The sequence below is a fragment of the Mugil cephalus genome, chromosome 3 (assembly GCF_022458985.1).
Source record: "Mugil cephalus isolate CIBA_MC_2020 chromosome 3, CIBA_Mcephalus_1.1, whole genome shotgun sequence".
Taxonomy (NCBI): domain Eukaryota; kingdom Metazoa; phylum Chordata; class Actinopteri; order Mugiliformes; family Mugilidae; genus Mugil; species Mugil cephalus.
Window position 1 is genome coordinate 22,896,812 of NC_061772.1, and position 21,520 is coordinate 22,918,331.

Sequence of the window (21,520 nt, forward strand, 5' to 3'; positions counted from 1 at the left end):
ACACTGTCTATTATTAGAGAACAAATATGCAGCTGTTCCCCTATATGAGTAACATGACAAGAGGTGCAGTGTCTTCAGGGACCTGATGGTCCCAGTAGACGCTCCAAATGTGCAGGCTGTATCATTGTAACTGTGCCTCGAACGTATATATATATATATACTGTTCAGAAACTCATGCAACAATCATTTGCATTTCATTTGCATTTCAGGTCACTATTTAAAAACAAAACAAAAAAAACATGAAGATGTTCATAAAATATCTATCTATCTATCTATCTATCTATCTATCTATCTATCTATCTATCTATCTATCTATCTATCTATCTATCTATCTATCTATCTATCTATCTATCTATCTATCTATCTATCTATCTATCTATCCTATTCTTTTCTATTCTACTCTATTCCATTCAACCGGGCTGCCTAGCAACAACTCTCAATTCTCGCGTTGTTGGAATCAGGAGGGCACTAGATTCTCGCGATGTTTGAGTTCACGCGATAACTTCATGGTCGTGTGTAACCATCTGGCGCGTCAGGTTTAACAAATCTTCAAACTACACGCATCCAATTGCGTAGCTTTTTTGCAGGGCAAACAAAACCTTAACATGGCAGATGCTGAAACTCTTGACGAGGAACCAAGGCAGGAGGAATCTGCTGAGTCCGTCAAGTCCGAACCCGACGAGACATTTGAAGAAACACCGAATGGCGTGAAAACGTGAGTAAAATGATGCATTGTTCTGTCGGCGCAGCTGGTAGCTAGCTTAGCTAAAATGGAGTCGTGAGACGCTAGCTATTGTTAGCAAATAAGCTGTCGAAAACTTTAATATTACGTGCACGCTGACTGGTTTATAAAATACGTCACGTCAAATGTGTACTGTGTATTCTGTATGTGTCCTGTGAGTCCCAAAATTGCTCAGAGCTACGGGAGAAGCTTATCTTGTTGTGTTAGCTTTAGCTAACAGAATTTCTAAATCGGGGGCTTGCTGATTCACCAGGTCACCACTTAGATTTACCGTTTATCCAGGTTAGTTACATAAACCACGAAAGTTAGGCTGTAGTCTGATTTAAGATGAATACGCTAGCATTAGCGTCCCTTACTAGTTGTATGGCATGGCCTCTGTTCTGTTTACAAATATTGGATAGCTTGTAAATATATCAGCGTTTGCTGCTGTCCCTGTTGCCACCAATGAAGAAAAACACATGCAAAACACAAGTGAATATTAGCACATGCAAAACACTCTGACTCTGTCACTGGTCACAATCACCTGCCAGTTCACTTGGTACACTACACTAGTAAATACCATGCACCAAATCTTAGCTTTGTGGATGTTCTGGTCTTTAGCAGTTGTTTTAATTGTCCAAGAGAGAGCTGCATTTCACCTGCATATCTGTCCACTTTGTAGGGAAGCCGATGAGAGTAAGCCCTCCAAAGAAAAACACGATGGTAAAGAGAAGTCCTCTGGGAGCAGAAGAGGAAACCGCTACCATCCTTACAAAGACAAACACGGTGGAGACAAGAAGGGCGCCCATAGAAACCGGGTGTTCATCAGCAATATCCCTTATGATATGAAGTGGCAGGCAATTAAAGATCTAATGCGTGAGAAAGGTAATGTTCCCAGTAATGGGGATGGTGTCTCCCTCCTCTCTCTATCTCTTCAACTGATTTAGAAGAACTTGACCACTTTTTTTGTTTGTTACCAGATGGAACATCTGCTTCTAGCACTAGTCAGTTAGTTTGTAGCTTTCTCTGGATGTACTTAGTGCAGATACTAAGGGACCAAAATAGTGTGATTTTTTTTTTAGGTGATTGGAGTTTTAATAAAATCTTTTGGATGGGCACCAATTTAGATTGAGCTGATATGAACGTGAGAAAAGGAAGATGAACTTAGTTACATTGTCACTTGTTTCATGGCATTGTCAGCTCCAAAATGTAACCTCAAACCTGTAGTAGAATTGATTGTTGAATGTTTTTGTTGCATCTGCTTCATGGTGAATCTTGATTATGTCATTGAAAATATTGTATTATAATACCTTCTGAATAACGGAGGTCTCAAGAAGCCATTTGAATGGTCAAAGGACAGTTTAAAACTCTGAACTGCCATCAATGGAATCTGTTGCCAAACTGATCATGTTGAAGTCTTTTGAATTTCCCAGGTTTAATGTAGCTGTGTTTCTCTCTGACCTTGGCCTTTGGGTGTCTCAGTCACTTGCCCAGAAAGGCATGGTGTTGTCTGGTGGGATGTTGGTCTGGGCTGACTGTTGATCATTAATGGGACATCTCCATCTGTAGCGGCATTGCCAAGGCCAACGGTGACTTGAAGACTTGGTGACTTAAATTCCTTTGTTCTTTTGGTATTTTTCCTTTGTATGTCTCATGTAGTCGGTGAGGTTACATACGTGGAGCTCTTTAAGGATGCAGAAGGAAAGTCAAGGGTAAGTGATGTGGCCAACATGCTGCACGAGGTTTTAAATGCCCTCAGCAGGCTCTCTTTAATCAAGTGTTCTTCTAGGCTCAGATCCTTTGGGTCTACTGAACTGGAGATACTGTAGGTTGGGTTTAGAGCCTGATAGATGGCTAATGATTGACATTCATTTGAAAGGGAGATGTCCTGTTGACTTTTGGAAAAGTAGCCGAATGAACTCATCTAAGAGTACACATTTGCTTTTGTTGTTGTGATTTCAATTGGTTTAAAAGTTTGTTTGTTTGGCCATTTTCCAAAGGGAAATGTGGGTTGTGTGGTTTGTCTTATTGATTGACCCTCATGTCTCAAAATTTTATTTTACAATTCTGTTACATGCAACAGCTTTCTCTTCAGTGGAACAAAATAGCCTTGAAAGATCCTGATTTTTTTTGTTTGTTTTGTTTTTGTTATGTTTCTACATTAAATGACATAAATGCATATTTTAGATATAAAGATGAACCGCACTATTTTTCTTCACTAAAGTTTAAACTGGTAAAGCTTAAACAAATTTCTTATGGCAGTTTTCTAAAGTCTTCTACCTTGATAATTGTGTCCAGTTCAAAACTTTAAAATACTTCAGGTAAATAGCAATGTATGTATCTTTTTCTACAAAATGTCTTTGCAAAATTTTATTTTTTATTTTAATTAGTATTAATTGTTACCTTTGTAATGTAGATCAAAAGCCTTCTGGCTCACGCCAGCAGGCAAGTTGTGGACATCATGCTCTGAAGAACAAAGTAGAAGCTTGTTAGATACATTAGATGTATAATGTCCCTGTGGTTTGTCTTGATGTTAACTGTGCTTTGTTCACTCCCTGTGTGCTACCTGGACTCCTATGATGCCCCCGATTAGGGTTGTGGGTAAGAAACATACTTTCTTTAACAAATTTAGTTGTTGTTTTTTTTAATATTGAGCTTGCATGGACTCATGTGTTGCCTGTATCTGCCCCAATCAACAGTGTGGTGGAGTTCAAAGATGAGGAGTTTGTGAAGAAGGCTGTGTCAGCCATGAATAAGCATGACCTTAGTGGAAGACGACTCAACATCAAGGAGGTGAGGAACATTTTATGGTTAAATACGACACATGGGCTTGTAACACAAATGCTTGTGATAATCACTAGATGATAGCCTAGATGTTAATTAGATTGTATGTGTTTCTTTTTGTACAGGACCCTGATGGGGAACATGCACGGCGTGCACTGCAGCGAATGGGAGTAGGTCAACAGGGAGGTCGTGGGCAGGACATGGGACCTGGCGGGCTGAACCTCCCGCCCTCCATTGCCAATAACCCTAACATCCCACCTGAGGTCATCCATGCACTGCAGGCTGGACGGCTAGGCAACACAGTGTTTGTGGCAAATGTGAGGACACAGGGACGAACGGTCTCCAAATCTAGTTAATGATGGTTATCAGCGCTAATTCATGTCCTTCTGTCCTACAGCTCGACTTCAAGGTGGGCTGGAAGAAGTTAAAGGAGGTGTTTGGCATGGCAGGCGTGGTAAAACGTGCGGATGTTAAGGAGGACAAAGATGGCAAGAGTCGCGGGATGGGAACGGTGACTTTTGAGCAGCCACTGGAGGCTGTGCAGGCAATATGTATCCTTCTCAGCTGAACATAATGAAACAAAATGGTGTGATTTGCAGTTTTACCACGACTTCCTCCTTGACTCTGGATGCAGCTATGTTCAATGGACAGATGCTCTTTGACAGACAGATGCACGTGAAAATTGTAAGTTGGTTTTAGTCATTGCGTAATTTAAACCGTGCATAGGATGTGGAAATGATCAAAACTAAGATTTGTGTGATTGTGCAGGATGAAAAGTCACTTCCCCTGGATGATTTCCATCAAGTAGAAAAACCACCACAGTTACCAAGTGAGTACAGTGCCTTGCGCAATAGCGTTCGTTGCTGTTTTTTGTCTAGTTGTGCTTTGGAAAATATGCTCGTACAACAAAAGTTCTTGTTTACATGCCAAGACAGTATTTGACAAATGTCCTGAGTCTACCAAGAACATTAGTCATATGTATAAACACCAGTGGATAAAAACAGTCCTATGAGATTCTCATGTTAAGGTGTTCTTGGTTAATGAAGTGGACAGAGCTCTGATGTCCTCACTGGAAGTAAAGACTTGCTCCACCAGCATAGGATAAATAACACGTTCGGATAAATAACGTATACTTTGATCAATACTTAAATTCTTTAAAGTTACTGTATTTGAGATATAGTGAAGACTCACGTAATTAACTGTTATTAAGTATCTTTGCACAAAATTCTCAGTGTCTGTAACAATAAATGCCACTAGCATGACCTGACATTGATTGAGGTGTGCACAAATATTTATGATGGGTAAACAGCTGTGTGGTTGGTGCCAGTAAGTTATTATTTTTTTTAAATGTTTGCTCTTTGTGTGTTTTTTGTAGGGGGTCTAGGTGGTATTGGAATGGGACTGGGCCCGGGAGGTCAACCTATAAATGCCACCAGACTGAGCGGTGGAGGAGGCATGGGTTCCATGGGACCTGGAGGTCAGTCACCCGTCAAACATGTTTAGTTTATGGAGGTTCAGAAATAGTCATGCATCCAGGGCATCGTGCTGTTATGAAACAGTCCATCTCTACACGCAAAGGCTTCTCAGAGAGGATGGAATTCATCCTCGCCAGCTGGTTAGCACGTTAGCACCACATGCCAGGCGTTTGAACACCTTTTGTACTAATTTAGAAAAGCAGCACATAGGTAATGCAAAGAATCCATCCAGGATCTCTTGGCTGCACATTTTCATGGCTTATGGTCAAGAACATTATAGAAGAGCTGCACTTTCATCGTATAAGTTCAGTCATTGAATGTAAATAAGTGCATGTTGCTTCTTTACATGTCCTGACTTACATCCTCTTCTGTCGTAGGTATGGATGTTTCGAGCTACGGTGGAATGAACAGACTCGGAGGAGGTGAGACTTTAGTTACCCGAGTTTTTCTGGTCTCAAAGGCTGTTGTTGAGGAGGCAGTGATGTTCAAACTTGGTGCTGCTTTTAACAGGAATGAGTGGTGGTGGAGGCTTTGGGGGCATGGAGAGCATGGGCAATATGGGTGGCTTTGGAGGGAGAGACATGGCACCAGTTGGTAGAATGGGAGGTAAGTGAGTGTTTGCACTCACAGTGGGTAGAGATAGTGGAAGAGATAAGTGCGTCTTGCTGTAAACACTGAAACGCTCCTTTGTGTTAATGGTGTCTTCGGGTCTAAAGTTCCTGTTTTCTTCTGTGTCAAGATATGTACAGGTCAGGAATGGGTGTCATGGATCGGGATTTCGGTCACGGTGACATGCCAATGAATCGAGGATTTGGGGATTCTTTCGGAGGAATGGGTGAGTTAAATTCCCTCTTCAGACAATCAGCCTTGAATTCCTTTTATAGTTAAACACGGTGCACAGGGGAGGTTATTCAAGTACCTCTGTGTACTTTGGATTATGTTGGGGATTACTCACTGTGTTAAATGTGTTCTGTTCGTACTTTGTGTTGTGACATTGTTGCGTTAGGATTTGACCTAATCTGCATCCAACTTGCATTCTCTCCTATAGGTGGAGGTTTTGGAGGAGGCATGGGCAGTGGTGGCATGGGGAACATGGGGACTGGATTAGGTACAAGAAAATTCACTAGACCATTTTATCGTGTTTTGACAGTTTGTACGGCCAATCATGTGTCAAGTGTCGAGACTTGCTAATGAAGTGCTGGGTTATAATAATTGGAGTGTCCTTGAATCAGATGACCTCAGTACAAGTACTCGTCCTGCTCCTGTGTTGCGCTTTATGACACAGCTGTATTTTGGATATTTTGGAGGATTGTTTGGGATGTCCCAGTGAAGACTCAGTGAAGACTCGGTGTACTTGTTGATTACACTGAAATAATAGGTGTAGTGTGCATGTTTAAAGTCCCTGCTAGAGGATCTAGTTTGAACGTCATACCTCTTTCTCACAGTTTCTGTCTACGCTGTAAATGGGTCAAGATATAATAGTGGGACTTTTTCAGTTTAACATAGTTTTAACATTTTTGGCTGTTTTCAGGCCTAAGATCGACATGGCTGCATATAATCAATCACCACATGGCATTTTTATGGAAAGATTCTCTAACTATTATATATTCAGTTGAGTAAATTGAAAGTTATTTATAAATATATAAAGAACACCGTTGACGTGCGTTAACTCCATATTAAATTCCTAAGAAAGGAGGAGGAACAAACCTTGGAGCAGGTTATTTGCTTTGGGTTTAACACACTTCCTTGTCAGGTTTAATGTGTTTATTTTCCATATATAATTCGATATATTGCCAGAATATAATATCTGTCATGATGATCTCAACTTAACAAAAAGAATACAATCAAAACTAATTTTGAATAAGCTCATTTTATTATTGTTTAGTTAACTAGAAGGTGGTTGTTATTGAATTCGGACGGTTATTTAGTTGACATTTCAGTGATATCTAGTATTTTTTTATTAATAAGTGTTTTTTCCATAAGAGATAATTATGGATTTTATAAAGATGTGATCATAACAAACATAAAAGCATTATTTGTTTTAGTTTGAATACAAGTGTATGCGAGGTTTATCCCATGAACTTCAAAAGTCCTTCAATTATATATTGACCCAAATAAAATACAGACATGTCACCGAAGTGACAAAGTACAGGCTGCAGAGTACATGTTAACTTGACCCGGTCTAATTTAGGTTTGCCGTCTAGTTAATCTGGGAATTTTTGACAAGACAATTCATTGAAGTGCTGCATATCTGCTCTTAAAAATGGCAGCAGAAAGCACAGACATGTGTATGTAGGGACCCCGAGAAACAATCTTTGTGTATATATGTATGTCCCCCCAGAATAAAAAAAACTTGAAACCTCTTCAGCATTTGCACTGGGCGTGAAATATAGTTATATAATAATGTTAGAGTTATTGCAGTCCATCTCTGTAATAGATTGAGATATTTTATCTGTATTGCATGTCTTGTAATTTGCAGATCATAAGCGGGTCAGTCTTAATTAGTGCGCAACTTTTTCTTACTTCAACATTTGTCCCTTGTTGCCGTCACTATGTAAGTCACTATGAGGCAGATAACGTACACTGATAACGATTGTTACAGAACAAAGAGTAAAAGGACTGTCGGGAGAAAGTGTGTTAGTTGACATCATTTCTCTTCACACTTCCTTGTGTGATTTATTCAGCGACTAAAATGAATCTGGTGCAAAGTCCTAACCTCCGCATGAACTATATCACAGTGGCCCTGGACTCTGGTGTTTTGATGTTTGGTTCTGCAGTTTCTCCACTTCTTAAACACTCTGGTGACCTCGTTGAACTAACCCAGTGAAACACTGTGTGCCAGGAGATGGAGTTTATTGGTATATTTGGTGTCTGTCGGGTTATTATCATTCATGTGTGTCTGCGATCAGACTTTGCAGGGCTACAGCAGCTGGACCCTTCATATACTGACTCCAGATTAGGTCTGATTAAACCCAGATTAGCTCTGTCACTCATTTTACTTTGTTTTCTTTTTTTTTCCTGTTTGTGTTTATTGCAGGTGGTGGAATAGGCAACATGTCAATGGACCGGATGGGCTCCAGCTTCGACCGTATAGGCATGACGGGAATTGACATGAACCGAGGCTTTGGTGGCTATGGAGGTGGGGGGCCAGGACACATGGGTGGAGGCATGTCTGATAGAGGCTCTGGGTCCAAAGCAGGCTGCCAGATATTTGTGAGAAATGTAAGTCTTATAGTGGTTTTAATGTTTATACTATTCATTTTTTTTTCATTTGGTTACATCTACCTTCAAATGTGTTAAATAAGGTTATTAACTGAATTATATATTTCTGTGTTGCAGCTTTCCTATGATCTGACATGGCAAAAGCTGAAAGAGAAGTTCAGTCACTGTGGTACGTCCTTCGCTTAAAGTTCATTTATTATTTACCGTCTGTTTCTCAGACTGTTCAGAGACTGAATTATTGCTCGCGCTGGTCCTGCTGCAGGTATGGTGATGTTTGCAGAAATCAAGATGGAGAATGGAAAGTCAAAGGGATGTGGGACGGTGAGATTTGACTCTCCGGAGAGCGCGGAGAAGGCCTGCAGGATGATGAACGGCACCAAGATCAACGGCAGAGAGGTGGACGTCCGCATCGACCGCAACGCCTAGAGCTTTTGTAGAAGTTGATCTTACACACTTAACACATTCAGCCCCCCTTTGCCAATGATCTTTTGTTTTGTTTTAAAAACACAAAAACTTCATATCCGTATGTCCATTTCATTTTTGTTTTTGTTTATATATACTACATAGCTATTTTATCTTTGTTTTGTAAGCCCTTTTTAATTTGTCAGGTGATTTGTTTGAACAAATAAAATTTAATTTTTAAACTTGGTGATTGTATTTTTTTTTATTATTATTTTTATTATTATTTAAGGTCAAAGTCTCAATGGTTCTTCAGTGTGTAAACTGGCATCGAGCTGTTCTGCTCTCAACACTGCCACACACTGGCCTCTCGAAAACTGGAAAATTCCAGGTAACGACAAACATAAACCACATAACTTTTTAATGGGCATTACCACTGTCGATTATATAGGCATCATTCAACGTGTAGGTCAGTGTCTAAAGTCCATGCAAACTTTACAACTTCATGTGTAAACACAACTGAAGGAAACATTTAAATGTAGCGAAGTTGAGTGGAAAGTTTTTTTTTTTTTTTCTCCTCCTTTACTACTTCTTATTGCTCCTTCCACTAGTACTTCCTGTTCATAAAACTTATCAGTTATGACCAGAAGATTACCCTTTCAAGTCTACACCTACACCTAAAAGACGCACATGGTCAAGTTAGTTGACACCTTTATTTATATGACCACAGCAGTCACGCCTGTGACGGCGCTTTTTCCGTTTGGGGCCTCCATCGGGCCTTCAAGATGCGATGCCAGTCTGATCCGGATCTGAAGAAGCAGACACGTGCAAGGGGATGATCTTTGGTGCTTCTCCACATTACAGACATCCTCCTCTTCCTGAGATGTGACGAGTGTTCGCCTTTTTTTTTTTTTTGCATAACATGTTAAAAAAAATGTGAGTTTGACCACGGCTCCGAGACATTTGTAGGTTTTAAAGGGCTTAACAGTTCTTGAACTATTGTAGTCTCAGAAAGTATGGCTTCAGTCCTGGGAATGTCAGGTCTCAGTCGCCGCACAGTCTTATGGGATTATTCCCAATAATCCCCAGCTCGTACAGGATGGACAGAGTGGCGAAGAGGATGTAACAGGCGAGAGAAACGATTCCCAGCTTCCAGTTCAGTTTCCAGCCGTTGATGTGCACGGCTACGAAAAGGAAGACGATTGAAAGGAGCAGCGTGGAGGAAATGAAGACCAGCCCGGTGCTGTTGACCTCCACCGGGTTGTTGGTGTCCACAAAGGCCGTCTTGATGAACCAAGGCAGACCCAGGCACAGCATGTCAAAGACGTTAGAACCCACAATGTTGGACATGGCCATGTCAGCTTTCCCTGAGAAGCAAAAAGATGTCCACATGCTGCATTTAAGCCTCACTGATACCTCTGCAATTTGATAAAAATGTTTTATTTTTGATTTAATTTAAAATCCAAATAAGTGACAAATACACTGATGAGCCACAACTTTATGACCGCCTTCCTAACATTGTGTAGGTCTCCCAAAACAGTTGTGACTCATCAGAGAATGGACAGTACCTACAGTACTATATGTGTTCTATATTAAACTTGGGCTGTTTATAAATATACATTATCATTATTATCATTTTGCATTCAATATTAGGCTATCCCTTATCATTTTACTAAAATATGTTGGATTCATGTTAATGTGTAATTAAAGACATTTAAATTTGTGGGGGGAAATAGAAAACATTATATGTATAAAAAAATATCCAATTAACCAAAGATTTTGCGACTTCCCTGCAGTACCTCTGTGGAACCCCTAGGGATCCCGGACCCCCTGTTGAAGACCTATGGTCTAGTGAATTTGGAGGCCAGGTCAACACATTGTGCTGTTTTTCATGTTTCATGCAAGGCAAGGCATTTTTATTGATATAGAAATTATTATTATTATTATTATATAGACAATGTATACATGCGTTCCTAAACTGTTATTCTTTTGTGTGCCTGCTATGGGGTGGGGGCATCTGGTCTGGTCTAGGTGGGTGCTACATGTCTAAGTAACATCCACATAAATACCAGATCCAAAACATTGGATTCTCACAGGATGGTGAATGTTATTTATTTCTCTGGTCATAATGTTATTCCTGATTGGTGTGTTTACCACTAAAACAGAGCTCAGGGCTTGGTAGAAGACTCGTGTTTTTATATCACCACTTGTGAGTATTGGGACATGAAACGGCATTGCTGCTCATCAACAAACTACTCTTATGTTTTTATTTTTAATAGTGAATTGCAGCAGATATTACCTTCTCTGGCCACCATCACACTGGCTATGGTGTCGGGTATACTGGTCCCAGCAGCAAGCAAAGTCAGTCCCATTACCGTGTCAGGAATCCCCAGGGTCTCACCTGTGTAAACAGCAAAGCAACACAAAATCAGTCCCATAACCCTTCCCTCCCGCCAACAACTTCAAGCCAGGAGGAGAACAGCAGCTCATTGTAGCTATGCCTATAGGGTTAATAGATTATCCCTGGTAGCAAGGTTGTAGCCAGGGTTTTAGAAACACAAAGGTCATGGAATTAGATGCTTTCACTAACATATAACAAAAGTGCTAAATCGTCAGCATATTAAAGATTCCCTGAAGGTGCATGTTAACATGTAAAAATACTGACCTTCATAAAGATTTTGCAAAGTAGAAAAAGAAAAAGAAATTTATTGACACACCTCCCGTTAAAAATAGTTTTAAGTAATCTACTGTAAACTTGTGATGCAAAAACAAGTCACATGAGTCCCTAACATTGTCTGAACCCGGTGATGTTGCAGTCATCTACAGAGCACAGCCACTGGGAAACACTCTTTTGCGCATCCACTCTTTCATATGACTGAACGCTCACTCCATGTGAGCATATCTGGTGACTATGGGATACTAATCTCATTATACCTCACTAGACCTGCTACTGTCACATGATAAGTTGGATCTTTTAGCCTTTTTAGCCTGATCCCTGGTCATTTTCTACATCTCTCTTGTAGATGTGAGCTGAAGCCCGTGCTAAGTTCTGTTCTGTACACCCAGCCCTCACATGACTGTGTTTCCTCAGGGGTGAAGCCGACTGTAATCCCTGCTGTGGTTGGCCAGGCACACAGCCCAGTGGAGCTACAACCACCCCCCTTCTCAACTTTCCAAGACAATGGCATCTCAGGAATTAGCCAGCAGACCTCCATGTGATTCTACTCTGCAAATCAGACGTTTTTTCTCACAAGTTCCAAACACTTGTGATCCCCAGTGACTCGATGGGTGACCCGGGCTCGCTTACACCTGAGGCTAAGTCGGAGGAAATGTGCAGAATGGGTTCGGCCCTGTTACTGTTACAGAATGTTCAAAACACCGGTTTTTACCGACAACAGTGACCATCCACACCAGCACGTATGTGAAAGCTGAGATCCAGACAGCGGACATGAGGAAAGTTATCATGAACCACTTCTTCCAGAACCTTCTCCTGCAGTCGGGGACGGTCAGGAACAGCAGAGTGATGATGGGAAGAGACAAAACCCACAGGATCCTTTTCAGGTCGCTCTCCGGGACCGCAAACACACTTTTATGCTCTGCTGAGATGAAACAAATTCATCAAGTTAATACCTCAAAGAGGACAAAAGCCCAGATATGAACTTCACCAAGCAGCATGTCATACCTTCAGGAATCTCATTGAGGCCGTGGAGGCTGAGCGACAGGTGCGAGTAGCCAGAGTCGTCCTGGAAGATGCCGCTGTCGGTTCTGGAGCGACTGTGGAATCTGAGGCTGGTGTCGTCGTTCCAGCCCGTCAGAGGCTGTGTCTCAGTCTTATCGCCAGAGCCCGAACCCAGACAGGTGCAGCACGGGCTCAGCTTCCTCAGGACGAACTCGCTTATGCGGAGGTCAAAGCACAGCACCACAATGTAGACGCCATAGACCAGCAGCAGACAGGCAGCATCATACCTGATAATAAAAAATAAAAAAAACATATAATTGGCGCATTTTCTGGAAAGATGTTCCAAGAGCTTTCCACGTAAATCGAATATCCCTCTTCAGGGAATAGCATCGCATTTCATATGGTGTTATTCTGTTGATTCTCTGCCTAGTGTTTTTTTTTTTTTTATTATTATTATAGTTTGATTTTGATTTTATGGCAGATGTCATTCGGACAGTAGAGATAGCTTTGTAATAAATGTGGCTGTGTTGCAGCACTGTACAACATGGTTGTTGGGTAATTTATTTGTTGTTCTGAGTATCACAAGATGCAATAAACAGCTGTATGTAACGCTGTCTTTTATAAGTAGCGCACATGTGCAGTGAGGCCTGAAGATAATGTGCCGCTTAGTCACCGCACATAAACGCACACTCACCAGTACACTTTGTTATCAGAGATGATGGCAATAACGGCGGCAACACTGATGCCGTATGCCAGGCAGTCCCTGAACAGTGGCCAACAAGTGAGGCGCCCCGCCTCGTAAAGGAGACAAAAACAACAGGTTTATCTCTTGCACAACACAATGCACGCACGATTCCACTGCCGTGTCATTGTGTCAAACCATACCATGGAGGCCAAGAGTCCACAGGCGGCACAGATTCCTAGCAGGTTGTAGACGGCCGATCCCACAATGGTGCTCACCCCAATGTCACCCTTTGTCACAAAAACGCCTAAGGGGCAATATAAACATAAAGACATAAAGACATGGTAAAAAGACAAGGAAATGTCCGTAAAGCTAATTGAGATAAGGCAACCATCTTCCCTTTCCACTGTCATATTGGGGGGTGGGGAAAGTGAAGGGATGCGGCGGTGGTTTTGGTGATTACCAAGAAAAGCTGTAACAAGTTCAGGCGCAGAACTCCCGGCTGCCATAAATGTGGCTCCTGCTACATCCTGAGACAACCCAAGACCTGAGAAACAAAATAATATCACAATAGAAAATGCATCCAGTCAACGCTTAAAGCTTCATTAAAAATAATAAATAAAACAAAGGGTGCAGGATTATGACTAATGCACTGGAGTGGAGGGCGTTGCATCAATCAGCAACAACTCTGGTGACAGTTTAATTCATTTAAAAAATGCTGAATATTTACTGGTTCTGCAAAAAAGGTCAAGATGTTTAAAACAGACAACATCTGAAGTGTTTGGATCTTGGAACTTGGGTTGGCCATTTTCCCCTATTTGTGTAGACTTTTCTTTGGATATTTGGATATTAAAACTTAACATATAAACTATGTAACTGTCCAGACAGAGGCCTGTTATATGCGCACATTCCACACATTTATTCTTCTGTAATCCTCCTGTATTTCTGTATTTTTTAATCAGTAATACTTGTGCAACATCTTGTTTTTAAGCATTGTTTTGTATATTTTTATTTTATTCTATTAGTACTTCATTTCATTGCAGCTGTCATTTTATGGGAGCAACCAAACAATTTCCTTCTGATGATCTTTTAAACTGTGTGTTTGTGGATGTTCTGTACCATGAATTTGTAAAATCACAACCGCTGCATGGCTCACAAACCTGAATACTGAATGCCAGGCTTAATTTAATAACAATTATAATGACAATCCATAGTTATTTTGGTTATTTTGTAATGTGATACAGCCTGTAATCATCCTCCCCAGGGAACAGGACATCATTAGAGTATTTCAACTTACGTTCACTGATCACTTCTAAAGATGGCAGAAAGTAGTCGTCGCAGACTACTGAGACAGCTAGAAGCATATAGAATATAATCATAAAATAAATGACGAGCCCTCCATCCTTCCTCTCCTGCACCGTGAAGAAGCCTTCAGGAAACTCAGAGGATTGTGGTGGGATGCATTCGGTCTCATTTTCTGAAAAAAAAAAAGAAGAAAAAAGGACACACACAAAGTGCTCAGCAGTCATCAGAGAAGAAAATCTAACCAACAAGTTGCTCTGCCAAGATTGTTCTCAACGGCACTTACACGGTATTTAATGCCAATAACGTCACGGGGGTTTGGAGAGCAAACATGGTCACAGTTTCATGAGCCACAATTGATTACGCACACTTTTTTTAAAAAAACACGAAAATGCACCATGACATTTATGACAATAAATTAAAGCGATTGTAGCCACACAACAAAGCTCTGTTGAAATATGGCTGCAGATTTAGAAAAAAAAAAAATAAAAATACGACAAAATAACATAAATAACATATTTATAATATGCTTACCAAGAGCCCGGCGCACCCTGACAGAGTGAGTTTCCCGAGCTGTTTCTGCTGTAAATGATACGAGATGAACCGTGCAATACAAAAATATTACAAACCCTATAAAATAAGGTATAAAATCTTTCCTCTTCTTTTTCTGTAGAGCTGTCGCCGCACTCATTGTCACTGGAAGTTCAATAAAAAATAGAAAGTGAAATTAGCAGTTATCCCCCAGGAGTCATGTGCGTCTTTAGTCTAACAAGCTTGCTAAAGATTTAAAGCGGGGTGAAACTGCTTGTGAGCGCCGCATCTAACACTACACTACGGCTACAAGCTGCAAAGAGAGATTATTGAGCGGGGAGAAAGCATCTTTTAAGGTCTGGCGTTACAAAGAGTCGGGGATCACGAGTTGCGAGTCATTCCACTCGACTTGAACGAACCCCAGCCTGAGGGGCATCAGGGGTGTAATTCAACATGAAACCCTTCCACCACAATCCTGAGAGTGGAAAGTTAGTTCGTAATTTTCCGGTGGCAGGAATTTAACGCACATTAAAGTGACCGTAAGCAGGCCTGTAACGCTGCGGGTTATACATTTATAAATCTCATCCCATCCATGTTACAGACCGATGTTGCCTATAGGCTCTTTAAACGGTCTGAAGAAGGAAAATGCGACAACATAAATAACATTACACTGAGCATTTGATACTATAATATGCACAGATTAGGCATAACATTATGACCACTGACAGAAGAGGTAAATAATATGATATAATATCTTCTGACAATATAATGTTCTGCTGGGAATCTTTCACATATGGCAGCAGCAATCTCCAGTAGGATGCAAAGATGTGTTGTGATGTGTTGGGTTCACATATTAATCGATTCAGTCTCCTAAAATTGCATGCAGTTATTTACAAGAGCAAATGGATTTTGAAAGAAATATATTGCCTTCTAATTTAAAAAATAAATAAATAAATAAATAAATAAATTATCAGTGCAGTGAGAAAAAAACCTTCACCGTCAATGTATATTTAGTTGTAATTTCCATTTTTTCTTTGTTGAACGAAATTGCTTATATTCTTTTATGGTGACTATTGCTAAGGAATGGCCAAAGTAAAATGGGGATAGTTATGGCCACAGAGTGGAACGTGGTCATTTTATACACCAACCTCAATATGTCTCCTGATAAACACACCTTGTCCAGGTGGAAAATTACATTGGCACAAGAAAAACAAATGGTTAAAGCATTAAAAAAAAAAAAAAAGAAAGAAAAAGAAAAGAAAAGACAAGAAACATGAAAAAGAGCACAAGGTGTGGGATGATCCACAGAGGCCCTTTCTCTCAACCGATAGGACCTAAAGGACCTAACTAACAACATCCTTATATCCTAACAACATGCTAACACCCTCAGAAGGCCCATGTCCATCCTCTGATGAGTCACAACTAATTTGGAGGCACCTACACGATATTAGGCAGGTGGTAAAGTTATAATGTTGTGACTGATGGGTAAACATTATAATATAAATTCATCCCACAACGTGATAGAAGCTTTTTTTATAATAGGAAGGTGTGTGTGCGCGCGTGCGCGCGCGTGTGGAGTGACAGGGTCTCGGGCATGCTTGGACATGCCCCGAGTTTGCACGACTTCTTCAGACCTCTGCTAGCATGCTCTCTCTGTGCTGCTCACTCAGAGTCACCTTCCTTCACACCCAAGAGACATTAATGATGGGCAGTCTATCCCTCATGCAAGAAAAGAACTGGAGGTGAGTTGTTTACTTGTTTATCAGCGTGAAATAATTTATATTCGTGAAACCGCGGAGATTGTTCGTGCTTAATCAAGATGTAAAGTCAAAAATGACTTTATGAGGATGGCAAGTAACGAAATCCTTACTACCAAGTCTTCTGGGCATTTTGTGTGTTGTGCAGCGGTGAAATGAGGCTGTATAGTCAAAACAGTGTTTTTGTTATTGTCAGCTAACAAACAACAGTGAGCTAATGGCGCCCCTGTGTGGCATTGACTGGTTCCTGCTCGTGACGACCATCTTGTAGTCGGTAATGGTTTCGGTGTGCGCGCTCAACCCGGAAGCAATAATCTCAAGCGTCTAATCATAAACAAATAAGTTGATCATTAACAAGAGAGCAACAAGTGGTGGATAAGTTCAGACAAACACAGCAAAATACAGCTTTGTCATTTTAAAATAGAATTTTTTAAACGCCTTTTCCAAATTTTTAAATGTGTGACATGTTATTTTTTTTTAGTTGCTACACTTTTTTTTTTTTTTTAATTAATCTCACTGGTTTTTATTTCTCATTATCTTAAAGTCCAATTCAAAACATGTTCACAGTGCCACTTCACAGCAGGTGAGAAATGAATTTTAATTTCAGATCAAAACAAATATTATTTTCTGTTCTTTTACTACTTCAAATCTGAAATGTACGTTTGTCTGTATTTCTTCACTAGGTTATATATATTTAAGAGTTCATTACCCAGTGACCTCTGTGGGCCTGCTTTGGAAATGACTTCAGTCTTTCTTTACGCTGTATTTCCATCCACCTGATACTGTTGAAAATACCGTTCAAACTTTAAATACTTTCAAGATAAGAGATTTTTTATCTCCAGTTTCATGTGACTGGGTGATTGTTTCCAATATCTCTCAACTTGTGCACCAGTGTGTCATCACATTTGTCCTTAACCAACCAGCAGATGCCAGTAGTATGCCAGAAAGTCTGGGGATATCTTTAAAACATGTAACCTAAATTCACACCAGTGGAGTAGAATTTTTTAATTTCTTTTTTTATACTTGAGAAAGCAACTTAAATTAATATGGTCTTCACTGTTTTTGTGTTACTCTTTTGGTTTCTGCTATCTGTGTGTGGGTATTTTGAATTTCCAGGTCATAGCAGCACCATTGTTTCTGTTATCAACATCCGTGAGCTGCAAGAATAAACACCAGGTCCTCTTTTATTTTCAGATACTTGTTTCCCTGAATTCCTTGATTGAGCAATGCATTTTTTAGATGCCTACGTAAGTCAGTTTCAGTGTGTGTGTGTTGGAGAGCTAAGGTAAAATAGCAACCTGGCAAGCAACTGCTTCATCTTGTTTGTCATTGGAAGCCTCTCTGTCTCTCCTTCTCTGTGCTTGTGTGCTTTCACTTGTGTGTAAGAAGATACAATGGAAACTTCACAAAGCCTGGTTCCATTTCAGTTGTCGCTGGTATGCTAGCTGAGGCTCTTTAATTGCCTCGAGGTATCCAAGCCATGAGAAAACTTTTATTCGTGTGTGTTGTTTAAAGGACACTTTCTTACCGTGTATGGTTTTTAAAATGTGTGCTAGGAGCAGACACTGCTGAATAACCACAAGACAGATGAGTAATACCCGTCCGCTTTACACAACAGCGATTCTGACCACAGAAAAAAGGGGAAGGAAACTAGACGGACTTGAAAGACTGGTTGAGGTACTTTGCTCATCGGTGCACGGGGGCAAAGTCAGCTGTTTTTAGTAGCTTCAAGCTATTGCTGTGTGTTACTGATCTATGAAATTCTCCTTATCTTTTGCTTATCACGTCTTGGATTCTCGTACACCGTTCCACGGTTCTGGAAAAAGCACAGGTCTATATTTCTTTAGTGCTTCAACTTGTTGAATAGCAGCACCCTGCCCTCTACAAAGGAGTGCTCAGTGTTCAAGGTTCAGGAAGATAACGAGAGGTGAGTGGCTGACGCACAGCTCGTGTTATGTTACCACAGGCTCAGCTCATATTACCGAAGACAGCAGGTAGCGTGAAACCATAGCTGGATTCAGATCGCTGTGGCTCGAACAAACCAGGAACTAGGACCAACAAAGGATTTAAAGAAGCTAAAGAAGACAACCGAGGGTGTTGTAAGAAGAGCGTTACCATGGGTAAGAAGGCACAACAGCCTCTGCTGCTTTTGCTGTGTTTGTCAGGGCTTGTGCGCTGTTCAGCTGCCATGGTGTTTTGGACAGCCGTGGTGGAAATAAGCTACGTTAACAACCTCAATGAGACTGTGGACAAATACTGTGAGTGCGGGGTGTACGGTCGAAACTCTCTGGTTCAAAAAGCTTCAGGCATTGTCACGCTTCCCAGGGGAGACCCCAAAGGCTGCGGCTCAGACCCCGTCTACAGCCGCAATTCCAGCTCTCCCCCTTGGATAGCGTTAGTCAAAAGAGGCAACTGCACCTTCAGCGAGAAGATCAATGCCGCCAAGCGTCAAGGGGCAGCTGCTGTGGTCGTGTACAATGTGGACGGCAGTGGAAACAGCACCACACACATGGCACACTCGGAGGCAGAAGAAATTGTGGCTATCATGGTCGGCAACGCTCAGGGCGCGGAAATTGCCAGGTTGGTCATGAATGGGACAGATGTTCAGATGCTCATCGACGTAGGCAGCCCTCACGGACCCTGGATGGACACCTACTGGCTTTATTTCCTGTCCATCGCCTTCTTCATTGTGACGGCAGCCTCAATCGCCTACTTCGTGTTTATCTCCGCGAACCGTCTCTACAGTCTGAATAGGCTGAGGCGCAACGAGAGGAGGCTGAAATCTGAAGCGAAGAAGGCAATAGGCCGTCTACAAGTACGCACCATCAAAAGAGGGGACGAGGAAACTACCTCCGAGTCCCATGTGTGTGCCGTGTGCATCGAATCCTACAAAGCAGGCGACGTGGTGACCATACTGACGTGTGACCACTTCTTCCATAAAGCCTGCATCGAACCGTGGCTGCTGGAGAAGAGGACCTGCCCCATGTGCAAGTGCGACATCCTGAAGGCCCTCGGGGTCGAGGATGAGACAAAGAGCATCTCTAGCGAATCGCCACCAGATGTCACTGTGATCACAGTGACGGGAGGAGAACATCTGTACGAGGTTCCACTGACCAACCCAGGGAGCTCTGACCCGGAGAGACAGGAACATCACTATGACAACAGTGCCTTCGAGGGAGACTCGCAGGCTGTGAGGGGATGAACAACAGCGATGGAAACAAAACAGCAACAAACCAGGACACAGTCAAATTGCCTGTTTGATTTAGATATGTTTATCTTATGCATTCAACCAGCACAATGAATCAACATATAATGTTCCAGTGGGAGAAGCAATGTCAGTCTCGTGTTGAAGGCAGGCTGCTATTGATTTTCACAAGGAAAAAAAAAAAAAAAAAAGAAGTACTTTAATTTAAAAATGTCAACAGACTTTGAGTAATTAGCCTGGATATCATTGCATTTTCTTTGTGTCCACTTTGATGTGTGTAATCTAAGGGTGTGTTCATAAAGTTATTGTAGGACGGCTAGATTCTGTAAACAGAGCAGTCGTGCCGTGACACCAGTGTCAAATTTCTGTTTTCCATGGTCAACACAGGTGTTTGTCACCGGTTGGGGAGGAGGTGGAGGGATTTGAATATCTGTTTGATACTGTGGCCAAATTATTTTACCAGTAAAACGCCTGATAGCATTGTCCGCAGCCCCAGACAATCAGCCGCTGCTTTTAAATTGAAATGAATTCATTCCTCTTGATAGAATTCTTTCTTTGTTTCAGCCTGTTTTTCCATTTCTGTCTGGTTCAGGCAGATTGTCGGGCTCGATTTGCAAGCACGCCCTTATGAACACACCCTTGACTGGAAATGCAGCGTGACAAACATTGCATTACCATGACTAAAATCACCTGAGGGACTGGGGCTCTTAAGAAAAATGGTCCACAGTAACACAGAGCATTAGGCCATTAAAAGTTCTCTATAGGTTGTTTCTTGCACCGTAACTACTTTTGAGATGTAGTGATGAAAATACATTTTGTCGAAACAGATGTAATGCTTCCAAAAAAATGTTTTCCTGACTTTTGGTTAAGGGGAAATTGTCTTTTTATGTTTTGGGGGTTTTAAACCATATATATTGAGTTTGGTTTATCAGTCATGAAGTTCTGCCTGTTAATACTGTATAAACTTGATATATATTATATGTATAGTCCTTCTTTAACCGCTTGATTTCCACTTAATAGTTCAAATTATTATTGTGAAACAACATGTCTTCCAGGTTTTGCCTCTGAATTATTTTGAAAAGTAGTTTATTCTGTCCCTGTGCCTACCTCTGAGCCACCACAGAGTTAAAGTTAGGAACATATTATACGATTCTTGTACTTCCGAGATTAAGTGTGTTTCTCTGTGAATGTTAAAGCTAAACAATTGTTTCTTTGTTTGCTCGGCGAGGATATGCTGATTATTTTACTTTATGTACTTTTTTTTCTATATTTAATCATTTTCACTACAGATTCAAAGAGTCTTAAATTGTACAGTTAAAAAGAATGGCTTTATGTATTAAATCACATTGATGCTTTTTAGATTGCAATAAATCCCTCAAAATGAGGACAACTTTACGAGCCTAGGCCGATGCTTGTAAGAATGTTGCGTACAAGTGTGTGAGTGTGGACGTCCAGGTGTGTTATTCTGCTTCACACATCCCTATGTATTACTGGTTAAGCTGAGTCTCACTTTCAGAGCTATGGTCTTGTTCCCAGTGATTGCTGGGAGAGGAGTGAAACTGTAATTACCTCTGCACAGGTGGGAGCCTGTGCGCGCACACCTCGAGCTTTGAGTTGGATAATCATCACGCCTTATAAGTGGAGGGGCCTGACTGAGCAGGCAGAGATATGCAGCTGCGTGGCGATTTAATAGAAATGTCATTTTTATTATCCACTCCATTGTGTTTTTTTTTTCTTTTCCCAAGTCCATCTGCAGTAAAGTC

General features: G+C 41.1%; 3 protein-coding genes across 7 annotated transcripts; 2 read left to right on the forward strand and 1 right to left on the reverse strand.

Moving 5' to 3' along the window:
- Nucleotides 1-473: 473 nt before the first annotated feature.
- myef2 (myelin expression factor 2) lies at nucleotides 474-8,850 on the forward strand. 4 transcript variants are annotated; one of them, XM_047580297.1, is made up of 17 exons: nucleotides 475-715; nucleotides 1,404-1,606; nucleotides 2,381-2,433; nucleotides 3,315-3,322; nucleotides 3,421-3,514; nucleotides 3,631-3,822; nucleotides 3,903-4,056; nucleotides 4,140-4,189; nucleotides 4,274-4,334; nucleotides 4,881-4,982; nucleotides 5,358-5,402; nucleotides 5,491-5,586; nucleotides 5,720-5,815; nucleotides 6,029-6,088; nucleotides 8,018-8,202; nucleotides 8,320-8,371; nucleotides 8,465-8,850. In XM_047580297.1, the coding sequence occupies exons 1-17, from the start codon at nucleotides 606-608 to the stop codon at nucleotides 8,626-8,628; spliced, it is 1,725 nt and encodes a 574-aa protein (XP_047436253.1). In that variant the 5' UTR covers nucleotides 475-605; the 3' UTR covers nucleotides 8,629-8,850. The 4 variants fall into 4 exon arrangements, with proteins under 4 accessions (XP_047436254.1, XP_047436253.1, XP_047436256.1 ...); XM_047580298.1 differs by lacking the exon at nucleotides 6,029-6,088 and having other exon boundaries at nucleotides 474-715; XM_047580300.1 differs by lacking the exon at nucleotides 5,491-5,586 and having other exon boundaries at nucleotides 476-715.
- Nucleotides 8,851-9,005: 155 nt separating this feature from the next.
- Nucleotides 9,006-15,236, reverse strand: slc24a5 (solute carrier family 24 member 5). 2 transcript variants are annotated; one of them, XM_047580303.1, is made up of 9 exons: nucleotides 14,799-15,236; nucleotides 14,260-14,439; nucleotides 13,426-13,509; nucleotides 13,166-13,269; nucleotides 12,975-13,075; nucleotides 12,284-12,567; nucleotides 11,991-12,197; nucleotides 10,901-11,002; nucleotides 9,006-9,968 (listed from the first exon to the last, which is right to left on the reverse strand). In XM_047580303.1, exons 1-9 carry the CDS (start codon nucleotides 14,953-14,955, stop codon nucleotides 9,646-9,648), a joined length of 1,542 nt encoding a protein of 513 aa, XP_047436259.1. In that variant the 5' UTR covers nucleotides 14,956-15,236; the 3' UTR covers nucleotides 9,006-9,645. The 2 variants fall into 2 exon arrangements, with proteins under 2 accessions (XP_047436259.1, XP_047436258.1); XM_047580302.1 differs by having other exon boundaries at nucleotides 11,991-12,200; nucleotides 14,799-15,235.
- Nucleotides 15,237-18,236: 3,000 nt separating this feature from the next.
- rnf128a (ring finger protein 128a) lies at nucleotides 18,237-21,152 on the forward strand. Its single transcript, XM_047581112.1, has one exon. The coding sequence runs from the start codon at nucleotides 18,669-18,671 to the stop codon at nucleotides 19,752-19,754; it is 1,086 nt and encodes a 361-aa protein (XP_047437068.1). The 5' UTR covers nucleotides 18,237-18,668; the 3' UTR covers nucleotides 19,755-21,152.
- The last annotated feature ends 368 nt before the right edge of the window (nucleotides 21,153-21,520 follow it).

Coding starts and splice junctions, on each gene's coding strand:
- rnf128a (XM_047581112.1), top strand. CDS start 18,669: ATGGGTAAGAAGGCACAACAGCCTCTGCTGCTTTTGCTGTGTTTGTCA.
- slc24a5 (XM_047580302.1), bottom strand. CDS start 14,955: ATGAGTGCGGCGACAGCTCTACAGAAAAAGAAGAGGAAAGATTTTATA. Junction 12,201..12,283: donor CCTCAATGAGATTCCTGAAG/GTATGACATGCT, acceptor GTTTCATCTCAG/CAGAGCATAAAAGTGTGTTT. Junction 11,003..11,990: donor GTGGATGGTCACTGTTGTCG/GTAAAAACCGGT, acceptor CTGTTTACACAG/GTGAGACCCTGGGGATTCCT.
- myef2 (XM_047580297.1), top strand. CDS start 606: ATGGCAGATGCTGAAACTCTTGACGAGGAACCAAGGCAGGAGGAATCT. Junction 1,607..2,380: donor AGATCTAATGCGTGAGAAAG/GTAATGTTCCCA, acceptor TGTCTCATGTAG/TCGGTGAGGTTACATACGTG. Junction 5,587..5,719: donor ACCAGTTGGTAGAATGGGAG/GTAAGTGAGTGT, acceptor TTCTGTGTCAAG/ATATGTACAGGTCAGGAATG.